General features: G+C 41.2%; 1 protein-coding gene across 8 annotated transcripts in view; it reads left to right on the top strand.

The window, feature by feature from the left end:
- Positions 1–21017, top strand: part of Eml5 (EMAP like 5) — a 107618-nt gene that overhangs the window by 55909 nt on the left and 30692 nt on the right. For 7 of the 8 annotated variants that reach the window (XM_051150318.1, XM_051150308.1, XM_051150299.1 and 4 more), the window contains exons 18-25: positions 2391–2593; positions 3798–3909; positions 4865–4992; positions 8197–8338; positions 15239–15391; positions 16339–16470; positions 18354–18442; positions 19628–19804. In XM_051150318.1, coding sequence (XP_051006275.1) covers positions 2391–2593; positions 3798–3909; positions 4865–4992; positions 8197–8338; positions 15239–15391; positions 16339–16470; positions 18354–18442; positions 19628–19804 — 1136 coding nt within the window. Of the gene's footprint in view, positions 1–2390; positions 2594–3797; positions 3910–4864; positions 4993–8196; positions 8339–15238; positions 15392–16338; positions 16471–18353; positions 18443–19627; positions 19805–21017 lie in introns of those variants that run through there. The other variant, XR_007831082.1, reaches the window with a different exon arrangement.

The raw sequence follows: 21017 nt of genomic DNA, 5'->3' as shown, positions 1-21017 counted from the left end.
GAAATAGGCTGGTTGATCAATGGAGTTGAATTGAAGACCCAGAAATAAACCTACATACCTATGGACACTTTTTTTTTTTTTTACAAAGAAGCCAAAACCATACAATGGAAAAAATAACATCTTCAACAAATGGTGCTATTCTAAATGGATGTCTATAGGTAGAAAAATGCAAATAGATCCCTATTTATCATCCTGCAGAAAGCTCAAGTCCAAGTGGATTAAAGACTTGCAACATAAAACCAGACACACTAAATGTGTTAGTGGGGAAGAGCCTCAAACAAATGGGCACAGGAGACAACATCCTGCACAGAACACCAAAGCCCAGGCTCTAAGATCAACAGTTAATCATTGGTGGTTCTCGAAGAGTCTAGTCACTCTCACTGCTGGAAACATTATTCTAGCAGTTCACTCCTGCTTCTTCCGCAAGAAGCAGTAGTAGTGGTAGTTGTTGTTGTTGTTGTTTTCCTCAGCTCCTCCTCTTCTGACCCTCTTCCCCCTCCTCTTCCTCCTTTCCCTTGCAGTCCTGGGGATTAAATTTAGGCCCTCTTGCTTGCTAGGCAAGAACTCCACCACTGAGCTGTACGCCAAGCCCTCAGTTTTTTATGTAGATGCTACGGTCTATGGCTTCTCCTTAGCTGCCTTCATGAACATGGTCTCCTCCCACTTCCTGTCTCCTTTTAGGCTTGTATTTTTCCGAGGTGTCCAGCCTCACTGATGTACTGTGTGTATTACTTGGTTCTTATATTTATTGAGTGTCTCCTACCATGGGGCTCCATGGAAACAGAGCTTTGTCATCTGTTTTGCCATTGCTCTAGTCTCCATGCCTTGACTAGCGTGTGGCTAGTGGATGAACGGCTAAGATGATATGAAAATTGATCAAACTCATTAACACTAATGCATTTAACTTAAAACTGCAGTAAAAATCAGTTGGTATTTCACAGTCCTGGTCTGGTAGCACCTAGTGTTCCTGACAGCGGTAAACTATTAGCAGATGTGTAAGGTGCTCTGGTAACTTCGGAGAATCAAGTGTTGATTTGTGTCTTACACTATCCCTTTCACACAGTCCCTTAGAACAGCTCCCTGCCGTGTCCTGAGAAACCTGTGCACTTGCAGAGAAGCCCTTATAAGCCTATTTCAAGGAAAGTACTTCTGAGAACAAAAACTTATAGGCAACTTAAAAACTCACTAATCGGAAAGTGATTACATAAACAATGGAGCCATCTTCCAGTAACTTGACAAAATGAGAAACACAAAGGGAAAGAGGAGGGACACTCACGCTATGTTCTTTAGGCCTTTAGGAAACGTAGAGTTGTTCCTTTGGTCACATACATGTGAATCTACAAGAAGGGTGATATTGTAGACATCAGGGAATGGGCACTGTTCAAAGAGAAATGCCCCATAAGTGTTACCACGGCAAAAACAGAAGAGTCTACAGGGTCACGCAGCGTGTCGAGGGCATCATTGTGAACAAGCAGGTTAAGGGCAAGATTCCTGGGAACAGGATCAATGTGTAGATTGAGCACATCAAGCTCTCTAAGAGCAGGGACAGCTTCCTGAAGCGAGGGAAGGAAAATAATCAGAAGAAGCGAAAGAGATGGGCACCTGGGTTTGGCTGAAGTGCCAGCCTGCCGCTGCTCAGAGCAGCACACTTTGAGAGGGCTGATGGGAAGGAGCCTGAGCTGCTGGAGTCCATTCCATGTGAATTCATAGAGAAATAAAGGATCCGGGCTGTAAAGTGTTTTTCGTATAAGAATGAAAGAAAGGAGTTCGAAAATTAGATTTCTAGAGGTATTGATTGATGTGTATATAACTGACAAAATCTTGGGGATGTCAGCAGACTGCAGAGGGATGGGAATGGCCTATCAGTTGTTTGTGTATTTTTTTTGTAGCAGATAGGTAGGTAGTCATTATATTGGTCTTTAAAAAAAGAAACAAAAAAACACAACTTTTCTGGGCCGGGTGGTGGTGGCTCCCAGCACTCGGGAGGCAGAGGCAGGTGGATTGCTGTGAGTTCAAGGCCAGCCTTGTCTACAAAGTGAGTACAGGACAGCCAAGGCTACACAGGGAAGCCCTGTCTTGAAAAACCTAAAAAACAAAACAAAACAAAAAGCTTTTCTATGTCCTTCAATAAGTCATAACAATTTTTAACAAGTATTATAAAAAATTCTAACAATGATTAAAACTGACTTAGTTTTTTATCTTGTTTACCTAAAAAGCTGTAGCTTAAGATCCATGGTATAAAGGATTCCCCAAATCAACTGATCGACCTGTAATTTTCCTTTTAATTCTCTTTACTGTTACATGTCTTTCTACCAAACATGAGTAGAAATAAAACTGTACTTGGAACTGTGGGCATTTTAAAAGTAACCCTTTCGTGTTTTGTGACCCAGGGGGAGGATTAATTGGAAGAAAAGGCTACGTGGGCACTCTGGGGAGGAGTGACACAATGATGTGTGCAGTATACGGGTGGACTGAAGAGATGGCCTTTTCTGGAACATCCACAGGAGATGTGTGCATCTGGAGAGATGTCTTTCTTGTAAAAACAGTTAAAGCCCACGATGGCCCAGTGTTCAGTATGCACGCGTTAGAGAAAGTAAGTAACCTAGGGAAACTAAGTTACATGCAGCTATCATGGAAGAAGCACTGCTTTTTACTTGGCTGAGCTACCTGACTATACACTGTTTTATTTCTTCTCTCCAGATCCCTAAATATGATATGAAATAGTATGCTGCTTAAAAACATACTGTAACTGCCAAATAGTGGTGCATCCCTGTAACCCCAGCTCTCAAAAGATGAAGGGAGAAGGATCTTAAGTTCAAGATCATCTTTGGATACATAACTAGTTCAAAGTCAGCCTGAACTACACGAGACCCTGCCTAAAAACAAAAAAAACTGTAGCTAAAAGTGGTGACTCATGTCTGTAATCTCAGAACTCAGGAGGATTATGAGTTTGAGGCTAGCCTGGGCTATAAACAGAGACTTGCTTAAATAAAAAGAGAGGGAGAGAGAGAGGGGAGGAGGAGGAAGATGGAAGGAAGGGCTGGTGAGAAGGCTTGGCCTGTAAAATATCTGCTGCACTCACACTCCTGAGGTCAGTCCTTGGAACACACAGTGGAAAGAGAGTTGTCCTCTGTCCTACACAGAAACTCTCTCTCTCTCTCTCTCTCTCTCTCTCTCTCTCTCTCTCTCTCTCTCTCTCTCTCTCTCCCTCCCTCCCTCCCTCCTCCCTCCCTCCCTCCCTCCCTCCCTCCCTCCCCCTCTCTCTCTTTCTCTCTCTCTATTTCTCTGTGTGTGTGTGTTGTGTGACTCCTTCTTCCTCTCTCTCTCACACTCTCTCCTTTACTCTATTTCTCTTTCTTATGCACACACAAATTATTCTGAAAGGAAAATAAAAGCTTACTACATTAAGTCCCTGCTCTGCGTCAACATTATGCTAAGTCCTCTCCTAATGATCATATCCTTCATCTCTGTATAATTATAATCATACCGAAGTACTGCTGCTTCTTTTTTGAGGTAAATTAGGAGGCTTTAGAAGGATGTTTGTGATTGCAGAATGTGGCTGGTGTAGCTCATCACCCACTATATTAACGGGCCTTCTGGCACCCTATCCTATTACCACTATAAATATCTTTATAGATTCTGTGTTGGTGTTTGGACACTGTAATAGATGCTCATTCTGTTATTCAAAAGCTCTGGTTTTTGGCTATATTCTTTCTTGCATAGTTTTTCAGTATAAAGCATGTAACTGGTTTTGATATATGTTTGTCTTTACTAACTGGAACCCTTTGTTTTCATAGGGTTTTGTAACTGGAGGAAAAGATGGTGTGGTAGCCCTTTGGGATGATTCCTTTGAAAGATGTCTCAAGACCTATGCTATAAAAAGAGCTGATTTAGCCCCAGGATCGAAAGGTGGTTTCATATTTAGTCTTTTATTCAGGAAAAGACTAATTATTCATCCATATGCTTGATCACTGAGGTGGAACACAAGAAATATATTTTCCCTTCTTGATGAGCATCAGAGTTAAATAGAAATCACTTCACGTGATACCAGAGTTGACATTCTCATTTCTCTGAAGTAGTTGATGAAGTACTAACTAACTAAGACACCCTTAACTTTAACTCCCACACTTGCCAGCACCCAGGAGCCTGCGTACAGTGCCTGGAACCCCTTGTGGGGGAGTGTGCTGGCCTCCTCTCTAGCCTCACAGGTCCTTAGTTATCTTTTCATTTCTTCCATTCAAGACCCTGGGCCATGCTCCTGATCTCAAGGTCTTCACCACAAGCTTTAACATGCTCCTAGGGTGTGGTCTTCCCTCCAGTGACAGCACCATGTGCTCACTCTTCAGATCCCAGATGCTTTACTCTGTACGACTTCATCCTCACTCTCCTTCGGAAGGGTTAATTTGCTTCTCAAGCTCACCTTTCTAGTAACCTCCTCACATGAGATCTCTGGCAAGAGCTAGATCTGCTGTACTTACAGTGCACTGCCTAGGCCTTCCTAGGACACCCTGGGTGAAGGACTGTATCTTAAACTGTTAGAATTCCGATCTGGATGTTATAAGTAACCTAAGGGGAACAGGAAGCAGAGGACCATTTGCTGATGTATGAGGCAAAGACATAGTCATTGATTGGAATGGTAGTGTGGGATCTCGGTAGAACAGAATTCTATGTTGTTATGTTCTGAGATCAACACATTGAATGACTAAAGGAGATACAGTGCATTATTAGAATTTCTAAAATATATAAAAAAAAAGCTTCATGTGATTTTTTTTTAACCATCTAAACAGCATCAGTGGGGGAAAATACATATTCTTGAATTATCTTAACTTGGTACCTTCAAGAACTTCTCCACTTAACATTTCAGGTCTTCTCTTAGAAGATAACCCATCTATCCGTGCCATATCATTGGGACATGGTCATATTTTGGTTGGCACAAAGAATGGAGAAATACTAGAAGTGGATAAAAGTGGTCCAATAACACTTCTGGTCCAGGTATTCTAAATGTTAATATGCACTTTCTTCCTTTGTAGTTCATGTTTTCATTCAGGCTGTGAGAAGCAAACCTGACACTGGTGAACACAATGCAAGATGAGGTAGGGAAATATGTCTTAATGTTAATATAAAGTGAGAGAACTAGCCCAATGGCTAGACATAATCAGTAAATGAATACACATGTTCTCATGTAGAATTGTTGCCAAAACTTAAGTAAAATTCTATCATTATGATTCAGTGGGACAAAAACTAGTTATAATTGATTTGATCCAGACATTAATTTCACGTTTAATTTAATTTTTGAAGCCTATTTGTTAAAAATAAATTACCTATTTTCTGAAACTCATTGGTTAAGAAGTCTTAAGTTTATAGCTTAGAGAGTGAACAAGGAGAGCATAACTATACACTAAAATCATATTACTGAAAACATTTATCAGTGAGAAAGCTAGTAAAAATTCAGAAATAAACTTTCTTTTTTTGTATTTTTATTTTTTTTTAGTTTTTCGAGACAGGGTATCTCTGCGTAACTTTGGCTATCCTGGACTCACTTTGTAGACCAGGCTGGCCTCGAACTCTCAGCAGTCTGCCTGCCTCTGCCTCCCAAGTGCTGGGATTAAAGGTGTGCGCCACCACGCCCAGCACTAAACTTTCTTTTAAGACGGAGTCTTACTGTGTTCTGCTGATTTTGAACTTGCTGTGTAGACTAGGGTGGCCTCAAACTCATAGAGATGCACTTGCCCCTGCTTCTGCTTCTGCGTCCTCTCTCAATAAGATGTATGTCTTTAATTCTGTGACTCATTCTTGCTAGGATACTAAAGAGTACACACAGATAGAGCCCTGTTCATGCTTTATCCGGTGCCTTTTGTTAATACCCTGCCAGTGAAATTGTGTAAGGGGAACAATGTCGACTCATGATAGCGTGTTAATGTCACCTACATAATAGCCATCATGAGGTTTTGTGTGTGTGTGTGTGCGTGTGTGTGTGTGTCACTGACTGGCCTTGCACTTCAGCTCTTTTCACTTGGGTTATACACTACATGCCTTGATTAGTCATGGTACTTTAGCTGTCTATGAGATCTCAGACAGTACTGCTACAAATCCTCTTTTAGACATGAATACAGATTGAATTACTCTTTAAATTTATGTGAAAAGATTTAGAAATCATAAATGATATCTATTAAGATAAAAATATTGTTTTTTTCAAGATATGGTTACTCTGTGTAGCCTTGGCTGTCCTAGACTCACTTTGTGGACCAGGCTGGTCTTGAACTCACAGAGATCCACCTGCTCCTGCCTCTGCCTCCCTGCGTGCTGCATTACAGGTGTGCGCCATCAGGATCTGTCCTAATGGAGTCAAGTTTCAATGAACATGAAACAGCTATTTAGTCACTGTTATCTCAAACTTAATGGGAGCAAGGGATTGTGGTTTTCACTGTACAACCTTATTTTGTGAAGCTTGTTCCTATTTCTTGATGCTATTTTAACAGATTTTTTCCAATTTTATTTTCAGATCATTCTTTGCTAGTATATAGTGCAGTTCATTTTGTACACATCCTGTTAATGGAAACAGGGCCTATAACTTTGTATGTTTCATTTATTAGTTCTAAAAGTTTTGCAGTAGATTTTTTTTACCATTTTTTTATATACAAGATTATGCCATCTGTAAATAATTGATTCACTTGCTCATGTTAGTTCTGGGCAGCTGTTACTTCTTTTTCTTGGTGAGCTACCATGGCTAAAACCTCCAGTGTAACATTAAATGTGAGCAGTGAGAACAGATGTGTTTTTGTTCCCAGTCTAAGGAAAATTTTAAGCTTTCCATCATTAAGTATAGAATGCCCCCTCCCTTCTCCCTCTTTTCCTTTCTTCTTCCTCTTTCTCTGTCCCTCTTTCCCTTCTCTTTTTTCCTTCCTTCCTCCTTATCCTATTTTGAGACTTGGTTTTGTAGGTCATCCTGGCTTGACTGGAACACACTATGCAGATTAGGCTAACCTTGAATTTGCAGCTATCCTCCTGCCTCAGCTTCCTCGGTAATGATAGTATAGGCATGCAGATTATAGGTTTTTCACAAATGCTCTACTAAGATGGGGAATTATGGTTTGATTCCTAGTTACTAAGTAGTTTAAAATCAGGAGGGATTTGTCAAATGCTTTTTTTTTTTTTTTTTTTTTTTTGTCTATTGAGACAATCATAGTGTTTTGATTTTCATTGTGACAATTGATTTTGAGGTTTGACACCATTGCTTTCCTAGTTGCCTTGTACAATTGTCTTTACATATGCAGAATTGAGTTTGCTAATATAGATTTTTAGTGGTCCTGATTAAAAGAGTTATTACTTTATATTTTTCTTATCTGGTTGTGGTATCAGGCTTTATAATATAATTTAGAAAGTAGTACCTCAGGGTTTGAGAAGAAAGGCATATATATATATCCTAATCTTTTCTTAAAGAAGCTAACTTTACAGCAGAATGTAGAAAGCAGTCATCTCTAAATGTACTCTGGACAACAGGGAAGGCTGTGATGAAAGGAAGCTGAGAAGACTTTCACAAACTCTGATGGTGTGCTAATGGAAAACAGACCAGTGAGTTTGCTCAGAGGCAGAATCTCAGAGTCAGGTCTCTGGAGTTGAGTATAGAAGAGCGAAGGCTTCTGGGTGTCGCAGGCTTAGGAGGTAACTGCATGGAGCAGAAGAGACGGTGATCTCAGGTCTTGAGTTAAAACAGGGCTTCACTGTTATCAGTGGCACTGCGCTGGGGGTAGAGTTGACATTTGGAATAGAAACTTGGGGGAAAAGAAGCTTCCATTTTCCATCTGTGCACAACAAGAGTTTATCCTCCCACAGGCGGCTGGGGCAGGATGAGAAACCAATCCACTGCCCTCCCTGCAAGCTGGCCCTCCAACCAGGAGCTGGGGATAGAGCCAGGTGTTCTTGGTTGTAGGAGTCTGTGTTTTTCTGTGTGGATGAGCTGGGACCAGAGAAGCGGGGCTGGATTGCAGTACACATGCAATCACTATGCTGACCAAATCCCACCAGGCTTTCTTTAGTAAAACTTCCTTCGTTTGTTCTGTCTCCTTGAAGCCACGTCAAAGCGTTACTGAATTTAGAGTTCTTTTTCAAGTTTCACTGGCGAGCGAGTCTGCAGAGTTTCTCCTCTGATTCATGTATTTTCAGGCTACGCTGAGATTAACTGTGTTTTCTTTATAGGGACACATGGAAGGAGAGGTGTGGGGTTTGGCCACACATCCTTATCTGCCCATCTGTGCTACTGTAAGTGATGATAAAACCTTAAGAATATGGGATCTCTCTCCTAGTCATTGTATGTTGGCAGTCCGGAAACTGAAGAAGGGTAAGAGGCTCTCAGACTTCAACAAAGATCAAGCTGTCACAGCCGCAAATAGCCATGGAAATTCCCTCTTCTTCTTTGGCCTGAACCCATGACATTCCAAGGGCAGGGTAATGGGAGAGATCCAAGGCAGGCTTACTTTATTCAGTTTTATTATTTTAGCTTAACTGCTCTTTTAGCAGTGTAATACCAATTGGAGCAAAGTATTGCCCTCACTTGTCAGTAGTGTGACCTCACTTTGACAGTTGCTTCAGTTTTGACTTCTAGTAATTGCTTCTGGAGCTCTTGGTGCACAGGTGGCATTACTTGGGTTCCACTGCTCTCTCTGCTTTTCCCTACCGCTCTATGGTTTACCAGCTCTGAACATGTGTCCGGTGTACTTGGAGTCATCCTGCTTCATGCTTCCTGAGTATGTGGCCTCTTATTTTGTATTAGTATTGAAAAACTATCTGCCAGTGCTAGCGGCTCCCACATTAGGTTGCAGGCAGGACTTGTGATTCTGTATTTTCAGGTTTAAATGCTCCTACTTAGTTATCTTTATTTTATTCCACATTAGTTTAAGAGGAGAAGTTGGTTTTTCTAATTTGAAAGAGATATGTGTAATTTTTTTTCTTTTTTTGAGACAAAACCTTAGCTGGCCTTGAACTCAGTATAGACCAAGCTGGCCTCAAACTCACACAGATCCACCACCTCTGCCTCCTGAGTGCTGGGATTAAGGGTGTGAGCTTTTACACCTGGTGGTATTGTGACAACTGCTTAAGTTAATGTAATAAGATTATAGGTGTCATTCTGAGTTTATTATGAGACAGTGATGTAAATGGGCTGTCATAAGAAGACATTTTGACAAATGTCTCAATTTTATAGCAATCAAAGGATGAGCAAGGGGAGGGTAAATATATAGAATGGCTTAATTGTTATATTCTTAAAGTTCAAGGAGTGAATTTTTCTGAATTTTACCAGCCTTTTGCTCTTCTCTCTTTAATGACACACGAGAACCTTCCTTCCCATTAACAGCTTCTAGTGCTGGCATGCTGGTGCCCACCTGCAGTCAGCAGAGGTGGCATGCTTTCAAGTTTCAGGCCAGCCTGGGCTGTACAGTAAGACCCCATCTCAAAAACAAAGCAGAGCTCTTTTGTATCTGTGGCTTCAGATCGTTTCTTTTTTTAATTGTTAACTCGATCCTTTATATTTGCAATACATATCATCTCTGAAACGTAGAACACAGAATTTGATCCTCAAACAGCAGCTGACCTCATCATCAAGAATGGTCATATTCTTTAGCCTGCATCGTGGTATCTACTTTTAAAAAATTAATTATCTGTTTTACATCTCTGTCACAGCTTCCCCTCTCTTCTTTCCTCCCAGGCCCTCCTCCTTACCTCCTCTCCACCCCCTTCCCTCTCTCCTCAAGGAAGGTTAGGCCTCCCATGGATATCAGCCTGCCTTAGCATTACAGGCTGCAGTAGGACTAGGCTGTCTTCTCCTAATGTGGCTAGACAAGGCAGCCCAGTTAGGGGAAAGGGATCTAAAAGCAGGTGACAGAGTCAGAGGCGGCCCCTGCTGCTGCTGTTGGGAGTCCCACATGAAGACCAAGCTGTACAACAGGTACATATGTGCAGTGGGTCTAGGTCCTTCCCATGCTCTCTGGTGGGCAGTTCAGTCTCTGTGGGCCCAGGTTAGTTGATTCTGGAGGTTCTCTTGTGGTGTTCTTGACCTCTCCGGCTCCTTCAATCTTCCCTAAACCCTTTTCCTCTGGATTCCCCAAGCTCCACCTAAAGTTTGGTGTGAGTCTCTGCATGTGTCTCAGTCAGATGCTAGATGAAGCCTTTCAGATAACCGTTTTGCTAGGCTTCTGTCTATAGGTATAGCAGAATATCATTAATAGTGTCGGGGGTGGGCTCTCTCTCACCACATGGGTCTCAAGCTGGGCCAGTCATTGGTTGGCCACTCCCTCAATTTCTTCTCCATCTTTACCCCTGTACTGCCATCTTATAGGCAGCACAGATTTTGGGTGGGAGGTTTTGTGAGTGGGTTGGTATCTTGCCTGGTTACAAGAGATGGCCATTTCAGGTTCCGTACCCCCCATTGCTAGGAGTCTTAGCTAGAGTCACACTTAGAAATTCCTGGGAGCTTCCATTGGCTTAGGTTTCTAGTCACAGAGATCCCCCAGCCCCCACCATCGATTCCAGTTCTTTCTCCTGGTGCTCTCTTCCTCTGCCCTCCCTGGACTTGATCCCTCCTGTTCCCCTCTACCCTCTACCTCACCCAGTCCCTCCATCCATCCACCCCTGATGTTTATTTTAGTTCATCAAGTGCACCCCCCCTCGGGCCATGCTTGCTATTTAGTTTCTTTGGATTTGTGGATTGTAGTATGGTTATCATGTACTTTATGGCGAATAGCCACTTAGATTTTAATTATAACCAATTCTGAATTTTTGTAGAATTCCTGTTTTTGAATTCTTGCTATCTTTTCACGTCTTTCTTCATTCTACGCCCCCCCTCTCTCTTTGTAACCCCACATCTCTGTGGTCTTTAATGGTGAGCTAACTTTTATAAGCTCTCTCTCATCATTATTTAATCTGTTAGCTCATTTTAGTATTTGTCATTTTTTTTCCTGCATCAAAGCCGAGAATCATGGGTTTACTCAAGTTGAGGTCTCTGAAAATAATTTCTCAGGCTATCAAGGGGTGACAGTGTGGAGCTATGTCTCTCTGCAACAAAATAGCCAGAAACAAAATAGCATATAAAACACTAGCTTGGAAAGGTCTGGAAATTGGAAGTAATGTATGTGAATAGGTAGCACAGATATTTTCACACATTGCTGCTGCAGAAAATTCTTTTTTAAGAGGAGCTAGTATGAAGCGGAGTTGTGTTCTATTAAGAGATTCTAACATGACGTTAAGCACAGGATGAAGAGAGGGGCACTAGGGAAGAAGGACACACCCAAGAGCATGACCGTGGCTTCTCTAAGGGAGTCAGCTTTACTCTTTTCTTTCTTCTCTTTATGTTTTATTTTATTTTGTTTATTTGAGACAGAGTTTTTTGTGTAGCCATGGCTGTCCTGGGACTCACTCTGTAGATCAGGCTGGCCTCAAACTCACAGAGATCCACCTGCCTCTGCCTCCCTGAGTGCTGGGATTAAAGGTGTGCACCACCATCTGGTTTCAACAGCTCTATATACCATTTTGGAGTTTGAAGCTGTTATGTGCAAAGATTTGCTAAGAAACTTCATAATCATAGGGAGATTCCTGAGGGACCCAACAGGATTGCAGTTTATAGGGTAAAAGTTCAGGTCACAGGGATGTAGGGAAGTAGAAGCAATAGTCTTGTTTGAGATTCCCAGAAAGCATCTGAGGAAAGACTAAAACCTGATATGAGGCCATATGAGCTTCGGCTTTAACCTTAGTTCATTGGTATTTTAACTTTCTTATTTGAAAGTATTTATAAAAAAAAAAGAAAGAAAGAAAGAAAAAAGAAACACTGTCTCTATGTTGACAAGTCATGGCAGGTAGTATCTATTGTACTGGAATTACGCTTCTTAATTGGCAAGAGGCTTTAAGGAGACTCTGGGCTTAGGGGCTCCTTTTCCTTCCCACATCCCCAAAGTGTTCCTTGTTTTTGTATCGTGCTTCAAACCTATAGATTAGGTTGAGCCCACCTCCTCCTCTGTTCTCCTCACAAAGGATGTTTTGTACTCTCTGTCTGTCCCTCCTGCCCTGGCTTCCTCAGAGCTAAAGTAATATCAAGCCACCGCTTTCAGCAGAGAATACGAAGGTGAATTGGATGTCCCCAGGCCCTCTGCCCTGTGTCGTCTATACCCAGGCCCTCTCCATTGTGCTGTCTAGGGTTGCTCCACTGCCACAGTGGAGGTGAATGGTTTGGATGGCTGTTTTGTGGCTTACAAACATGGAAATCTTTTTGTCCATCTTTGCTCTGGAGAATGCTGTATTTTGACCCAAGCTATGAGTCTATGACAGACAACACAGGGTGGTTGTAGGAGTTCTTCAGAAAGATGAGCATTTCTTTCCATAGCAGCTAGCTGCTTCAGGTCAGACTTCTCGGATACAGAAAATAAATAAATAGATGGCAAATTGTGAGTGCTGCCAAGCAAGGCTCAGAATCATGAAGTTTGAGATCTCAGCCTTGTCAGAGTCCAACCAAATGTTCACATTCAAAATTTTAGTGTTTCCATTTAGTTTTCATAGAAGAAACGTGGTAAGAATGTATAATTAAATTGGCATGATCATTTACCAGCAAAGTTAAATTTGTGTTTAATTGTTTTGGACCACTGGGTGTCAGGAATCCTTTATACTTGCCGTGGAAGCTTTGACTACTCCAACTCATGCAGAGCCCTTTAGACCCGATCTGGTTACTTCTCTCTGTAAATGGTTGATGCGCTCAGAATCTCTTGCACTTCACCTTGTAATCGCCATTAGCACAGTGTTCAAAAGTGGCAGCCACTTGGCCCCCCCAAGGCCTTAGATAGTCAGCAGCCAACAGCTGGACATAACTTGGCTAACTGCGGTGCTTGTGCATGCTTTCGATGACTAGCACTTCATTTCCGGTTGGCAAGGATTGAGACTGCTCAGCCCAAAGGTTATAAAAGGCAGTTAACTACTGAAGGCATGAGAGAGGACTCTGGAGGGTATAGAAGGAGCAGGTGAGGAAAGCAGATGTCCCTGTAGGGACAAAAGACAGTGGGAAAAAGAATGAACATAAAGAAGCACTGGCCGTCTCAGGATGAAATTCAGGTCTCTCTGGAGAACGGGCCTTGATGCCTCTACACCCTGTGCCTCCTGCTAGTGGTAAAAGAGTTTCCAGAAGATGTGGGCCAGGCTATTCTGGGAAAGCCTCTGCTATGATATCATCCTTGTTCACAGCCCCACCCCAACCCTGTCAATCTGTCTGCAAGCTCCAGTGCTCTAGAAGAAAGAAGCAAAGCCCTTTTCTTCAGTTTTGCCCTTGCTGTTTCCCTCTGGTAGTGGACCAGGGACCGCATTAGTGTAGAAGGAGTCAGGCAACAGGAGGAGCCTGTTAGGTACATGGCAAAGGTCAGCATCCTGGCGAGTAACTAGAGCACTGTGTGGAGTACAAGGTTGTGGGGAGATGTCTCCAGCGTCAAGTCCTTACACAGCTGGATTGAGGGCAGTCCATACTGGCTAGCGTACAGTGTAGGGGTTCATATGAGGCCCATTGATTTCCAATTGTACAATTTCTGCTATACAAATAAGGGCCATACAACTCATAGTCATGCAAATAAGAGCAGTCCTGACCAATCAAATTCAGTCCTTGTCCTAGTTTGGATTCTATTACTGTGATAAAGACCATGACCAAAAGCAACCTAGAAAGAAAAAGGTTTACTTCTGCACACAGCAAGGATAGTCAGGGTAGGAACTGAAACAAATCCATGGAGAAGTACTGCTTACTGGCTTGTCCCTCTGGCTTCCTCAGCCTGTTTTCTTACACACTCCAGGACCACCTGCCGAGGGCTGGCACCACCCATAATGGCCTTGGCCCCCTACATCATCAATCAAGAAAATGCCCCACAGGCTTTTTCATAGGCCAGTCCGGTGGCAGCATTTTCTCAGCTGAGGTTCCTTCTTCTCAGATGACTCTAGTTGGTGTCTAATTGACAAACTAACCAACACAGTCTTGACCAGAGGTTCAGTCAGTCACACGATAACAGGTTTCAGCTCAACAGTCCAACAGTCAAGTAGAAGGTTCAGATTTCTGGGCCATGCTTGTGGGAAGTTCCCAGTGGAGATCACTGCATCGTCTGCAGAGTCTCTTAATAATGGCTTTCCCTCCAGAGTACCATTCTTAGCCAAACCAAAGTTGACTGACAAAGCAAAAAGTGTCTATAAGATTTCACTTTAATATCATGTAACAGAAAAGAAGTACGGATTTGGGGTTGGCTGGTAATAAATGACCACCACCCACATACTATCAGCTCCCATGTTTGTATCTCTAGTCTGTCCTCCCGAGAGGTATTAATATGTAATGCCTTCCACTGAGGTTCTTTTATGCGTCCTTAACTACAGGGACACGTACCACGTGTGCTCATCTCAGTAAACGACATCACTGTTGAGGAAGAAGTGTTATCTGGACTTTTGTCTTTTTCTCTTACTCCACACCCCTTACTGAAATCCTGCCAAGTCTGTCTGCATACTTGCCCGTTCCCGATCCCTCCCCCTGCTGCCATCCTACTCTAGGCCATCGCTGTCTCTTGACTCTCAAGTTGCAGCAGTTACTCCTGGATTTCTCATTACCAATGCATAGTTGATAATTAGATGATTGACCATTCCCAGTTCAGTCAGATTTCCCTTCTGCACCAGCCTTTTACATGCTAGCACTGAACATGTTGGGTTTTGCCTGAGTTTGCCATATCTCTCACTATCAGGATAAGGATAAGCACATTATTATCTTTTTATTTATCAGTGTAGCTCTGATCCCCTTTTGAAATGAAGAATAACATCATTAATAATAAATGATATTAATATTACTCATGTGTAGTTTTAAAACAGATCTTTCTAGCTTAAGGCAATAGTTGCCTAGCATCCCTTTTAGTTTCTGAAGCATTTTTACAAAGATGGCCTCATTTTTAAATTTTTGATTGGATAGAACATTCAAAGACAGCACTCACCTCTCACTCCCACCCTCAGTCTCAGATCATTGGCTTTATATTGGTTACATTTTCTTCCTATTTGCATCACTTTCTGTTAAGGTAAACAACAGTACATTTAGAAGCCAGTTTGTTTTCAACAGAGTTTCTTGACTTCTTTTTTTATGTTGATTTGAGGCCACAATGCATACAGTTTCCTCTTTATAATTAAATGTCGTTAAAGCACATACTTTGAGCATACATGCGATAGTAATTCCCTGATGGCTTCTCTTCTCTTTCAGGTGGGAGGTGCTGCTGCTTTTCTCCCGATGGAAAAGCTTTGGCTGTAGGTCTCAATGATGGGAGCTTCTTAATGGCAAATGCAGACACTCTAGAGGATCTGGTGTCCTTTCACCACAGGAAAGATATTATTTCAGATATCCAGTTCTCACCTGGTAAGATTGTGTATTAATGTGTAATGTTTTTCTAACTTTACCTCAGACCGTACTTTCTTTGTACTGTCTGCCTCCCCGCCCCCTCTCTGTGTGTATGGTATTTCAGTATGTGGTATATGCGCATGTGTTGTGTGTGTCCTCATAGAGGAAGGAGGTGTCCTGCTCAATCATCATCCACTTAGTCCTCTGAGGCAGGCTCTCTTACTGAACTGGAGGCTAGGCTAGGCTAGCTCAACAATCCTCCAGTCTCTATCCGCAACAGTGTTAGGGTCACAGAGCGTAGCTATGCCCGGCTTGTTACATGGGTGTGAGGATCCAAACTTAAGTCCTCACGTTTGCACTGACTGTCTCTCCAGACCTAGAATTTTACTCTTTGCTTCAGCAGCAGGGTGAGGTGTAAAAGCCCTGTACTTGCCAGATGCAAGTGTCTTATTTAATCATTATGCCACTATTTATCCATATAACTTGGACCAGGACACTTTAGGTGGACTTTAGTTTTCATATTTGTAAATAGGGGTATATAGCTATTTTTTGGATATAGTAATGCTTTTGAAAGTGTGTAAGTTTTATGTCACTTTGATTCACTGTCTACTACAGAGCCAACTACAATTTAGGAGTTACTAATTATAAGACAAAAATGTCTTAATCATTGATTTTGCTCCATTTTCCCAAATGGGGAAAGAATTGATTGTATCAAAATTGGATCATACATGACTCTTTAAATTTTGCTGTCTACTAAACCGATGTGTTATATTAAAATATACTTACTTTGCTATTAATATTCTTGAAGAAATATATTGTCATTTGATATCAATATATATGCCTGATTGTAATATAGCTTATGAGCCACTTAAGACTTCCTCCCAAAGTAGTAAAGTTACCTCTAGTTGCAGAGTTAAAAATCTCTTCCTCAGATAGGAAATGCCAAACAAATGTTTCTGTTGTAGGTTCTGGGAAATACCTAGCTGTGGCATCCCATGACACCTTTATAGATATATACAACGTGGTGAGTAGTAAACGAGTGGGGATATGCAAAGGAGCGACCAGCTACATAACACACATTGACTGGGACACTAGAGGTAAGACTTTAAGTAACTTAATATTGATAAGAGTGTCATGTGCTCTGGTATCCCTCTTTAGAAGAACAGGCGTGATTCAGCCCAAGGTGAACACTATACAGGGTTAGACTTTTCAGTAGTCCATCTAATGTCATTCAAATGAGAGTATAGTTAGTGATACAATGTTAATTTTAAAGTAACCATATTTTATACAATAAAGAAACTTAGTCAAATGCCCTCATTTTTGTCAGTTAAATTTCACTAATTTGGAAATAGAAATGTTAGTGAAGCATCTCTTCTGTTATTTAATTTATTTTATATAAAGTTTATTATTTAATATGCTATATATTTTAAAAATCACTATGAGTTTATGTGGCATAGTATTTAATGAGTATTTCTTTGCAGAATGCATAGCAAATAACTATGTTTGAAAAGTTTGGACAAACGCTAAATGTTTTATATGCCCTCATTTAAAGGATATCTCACAGTTTTAGTTTTCCAAATTTCATATTGTAAGGTTCCTAAATATCCTTAAACTGTATACTTTTATGTTCAAAATTTTGCAAGCAATTTTAACAAAAAATAAGTTTCTTTTCAGGGTACACACCAACTAATGTATCTATCTACATAAAACTAAACTTTTTATGAATGAAGTTATTTAGTTGTAGGGAGATCAAAAGAATGAAGTTAACATATTCACTGTAGAGGAAGCTGACCTAGGGCCTTGCACATGCTTTACACGTGCTCTACCACTGAGCTGTGTCCCTACTCCATTTCTTATTTTTAACTTACAGGCAGGGTCTTACTAAATCCCACAGAGTTGCCTTGAATTCACTCTATAGTTCAGGCAGTCCTTGAACTTGTGAACTTGCTGCCGTAGTCCTAGCCTCTTGAATGCTTCAAAATACAGGCCTTAAACTTAATTTTTCCTGTAAAAATGTAAACAAAACACAAGTATCCATAAAAAAAAAAAAAAAAAAAAACAACATAGCTATCACTTCATAGGGAGTAAAAGACATTTGTTCTGGAGCTAAATATGAGTGACCATAGCCTGGGAACACAGACTCAGGTTACCCCTAAAACCATGTTCCATGAAGTAACAGTTACATGAAGTTTACATAAAGTAACTTTATAAAACAAACGAGACATTTTAAAAGTACATTTATTAGACCAGCACCATTTGTTGAAGATGCTTTCTTTTTTTTTCATTGCACAATTTTGGCTTCTTTGTCAAAAATCAAGTGTCCATAGATGTGAATTTATAGGGGCTCACAGAAACTAGACCACCAACCAAGCATGGAGTTTGCATGGGACTGACCTAGGTCCTCTGCACACATGTTAACAGTTGTGCAGCTTGGTCTTCTTGTGGGGCTCCTAACAGTGGGAGCAGGGGCTGCCTCTGACTCCTCCTCCAATAGGAGGGGAGATGCCTAGTCTTATGCAACTTGATAGCCAGGGGAGTTACTGTCCATTGGAGGCCTGTGCCTCTCTGAAGAGAAGGAGGAAGAGGAGATGAAGGGGGAGGCAAGGAGGGTCTGGGAGGAAAGGAGGGCGGGGAAACTGCAGTAGGGATGCAAAAGAAAGGAAAGAAATAAAAGAAAAAGGAGAAAGAAAGAAGGAAGGAAGGAAACGAAGGAAAAAAAGAAAGGAAGGAAGGAAAGAAAATATATTTGTGTGTAGCTCAGGTGGGTGGGTTATGCAGAGAGGGAATCCAGTGCTGTCTGGGTTAGTGGAAGCTAGGCTTCTGACTGCTTATTCTAAAATGATTTAGCTAATAGTCACAAGGAGGAATTATACAAGTTCTGATCAGCTGCGAGAGGTTTATCACGTGTTATGTTTTGTTTTCTTTCTGAGAATGTCAGTTCAAAGTAATGATGTCTTCAATGCTTAAATTTCCTTTTAAGGAAAGCTTTTACAGGTCAACACTGGTGCTAAAGAGCAGCTATTCTTTGAGGCTCCCAGAGGAAAGAAACAAGCAATCCCCAGTGTGGAGGTAGGAAGATGGTGTTGCTTGTAGAGGTGCTACTGTGATTGACAGTGGCCGCAAAACTGAGGTCCCCTTCCCATCATTCAGCTGCATGTGCTGACCATTCATCCTCACATCATTTGAGTAGATCTTTGGGGAAGTTTATCTTACGGGCTAGATAGAAAAAAAGATGAGTAAGGGAAAAGAGATACTTTTTAAAAGAAGGAATATGGGCCTGGTGGTGCAGGCCTTTAATCCCAGCACTCTGTAAGCAGAGGCTGGTGGATCTCTTATGAGTTCAAAGCCAGCCTGTTCTATGTAGTGAATTCTAGGCCAGTCAGAGCTTATACAGTGAGACCCTGTCTCAAAAAAGGAAGTAAAATGAATGTGAAAATGTGTCTAGGTCGCTTGAATGGCTGTCCTAAAAGGTTAAGAAGCATCCTCTGGTAAGTAGAGGAGATGCATCCATGTGTGCAGCATATTTTGAAGCCAGTGGACCTAATATGATTGTTCTGGTAGGTGTGTATGGGAGTGGGAGATGGGGATGGAGGGGTCAGGGAGAGGAGCAAGGAAAAATCATTCTCAGTCTTGTACCTGATAATATCACTAATTTTTATTTGGCATGACCTGGGAAGAGATGCTCAGCAAATTTAACATGAAAGAGGCTTAAAGAAAGTGGCTGTCAGAGTCCTTATCCTAGACTGATTGGAAAACATGTTCATGATGAATTAGTAGAGGCTAAAATACTCAGTGGCAGTGTTTTGGGCTAATCTTTGGGAAGAAGCCGTTTCACATATCACTGTATGCTCAGCAGCTAGGACACATATTATGCATAGTAAATGTTTCCTGAATGGTCTTGGTTTTGGTTTTGTTTTGTTTTGTTTTGTTTTGTTTTGAGACAGTGTTTCTTTGTGTAGCCTTGACTGCCCTGGACTCGCTTTGTAGATCAGGCTGGCCTCGAACTCACAGCGATCTGCCTACCTCTGCCTCCCGAGTGCTGGGATTAAAGACATGCGCCACCACGCCCCGGCTGTCCTGAATGGTCTTATGCTGAAATTCTCTGCAGGAGACTGGCCTGAGAAGCTGTAAAGCTGGCTGAGGATTCAGCAGTTTTCCTGCTAAGTCTTTACTGTATCAGAAAAATGTTCAGACTTGGTATATTAAATATTAGAAACTTACAGCAGTTTTCTTTCTTTTTTTTTTTTTTTTTAGGTGGAAAAAATTAGTTGGGCATCATGGACAAGTGTACTTGGTTTATGTTGTGAGGGAATTTGGCCAATAATTGGGGAAGTCACAGATGTAACTGCCTCTTGCCTCACCAGTGATAAAATGGTCCTAGCCACAGGGGATGACTTGGGATTCGTGAAGCTGTTTAGGTACCCAGCTAAAGTATGTATTTCTCTTTAACTTGTCTAATGATGCTGTAATGAAAATGGTGGAGGGAGTAGAAATGTCATTGTTTTAATAATTATAGTGCATAGGTAGTATGTGATATTGTATCACTAGAGGTTTAGAATTGTTTTCCCTGTGCTTGGCATCATATTTATAGCTTTTATCTAAAATAACTATTATAATTGTGCCTTGGTTTATATGTTATATTGTACAGTGTTTTTATTATTAAAGAAATAAATATCCCTCCCTCAGCATTCCTTTTATTAGTATTAAATAATTTTATAATAATTATAAGTATAAATTTAACTTAAATATATGATACCAAGAGTCAATATAAGAGCCAGGCGGTGGTGGCATACACCTTTAATCCCAGCACTTGGGAGGCAGAGGCAGGCGGATCTCTGTGAGTTCAAGGCCAGCCTGGTCTACAAAGTGAGTTCAGGACAGCTAAGGCTACACAGAGAAACCCTGTCTCAAAAAGCCAAAAAAAAGGACAGAGGGAATCAATATAAGCCTTATAGATGTAGGTTTTACTTCAGAAAAGAAGGCAATTAAATATTAAAATATTTAAATACCTATAAAATTAAATAACATTGATTTTATGTGATGATTTTTTTCTAAAACCAGATAGTACAGATTCTTTATAGTGTTATATAACTTGTGTTGTTTGTTCTTCAGTTCGTTTCTTTTGCTATGCTCTATTCATGCTATTGTAAAATATCAGGCTTCTGCTTACTACAGAAACAAAACATATGTATATAGTACAAGTTAATTTGCTTCCTAATTGCCATAAATTAAGTTACATATTGCAATCTAGCATTATCATGAACATAAGCAGTTTGAAGTGGGGTGCTGAAATAATACCATGATATTTATTTAGTTCATGGTGGCCTCAGCTGCCCATACTAGCATTTTAAGATTCTTTTTGAAATGAAAACAAAGGTTTAAAACTTACTGGGAGCTCAGGCACTCAAGAAACCATTCCAGACCTGGGTATGTCAGTTTATAGTACGGAGTTTACCTGGTCGGTTTGATTCCCAGTAGGAGAAGTGGAGAGAGGGAGGACGAGATCACGGTTGCAATAACCACACTCTTAGAGAAACCCTGGGCCTTGAGGACAGACTCATCCTCCCTAGAAAAAAAAATCTTTATTACATTTATTTGTGTGGCAGAGCATATGTGCCTCATGGCCTGCATGCATGTGGAGGCC

The sequence above is a fragment of the Acomys russatus genome, chromosome 1 (assembly GCF_903995435.1).
Source record: "Acomys russatus chromosome 1, mAcoRus1.1, whole genome shotgun sequence".
Classification (NCBI taxonomy): Eukaryota; Metazoa; Chordata; class Mammalia; order Rodentia; family Muridae; genus Acomys; species Acomys russatus.
The sequence above is the reverse complement of the archived record's forward strand: the minus strand, read 5'-3'. Positions and strand labels throughout refer to the sequence as shown.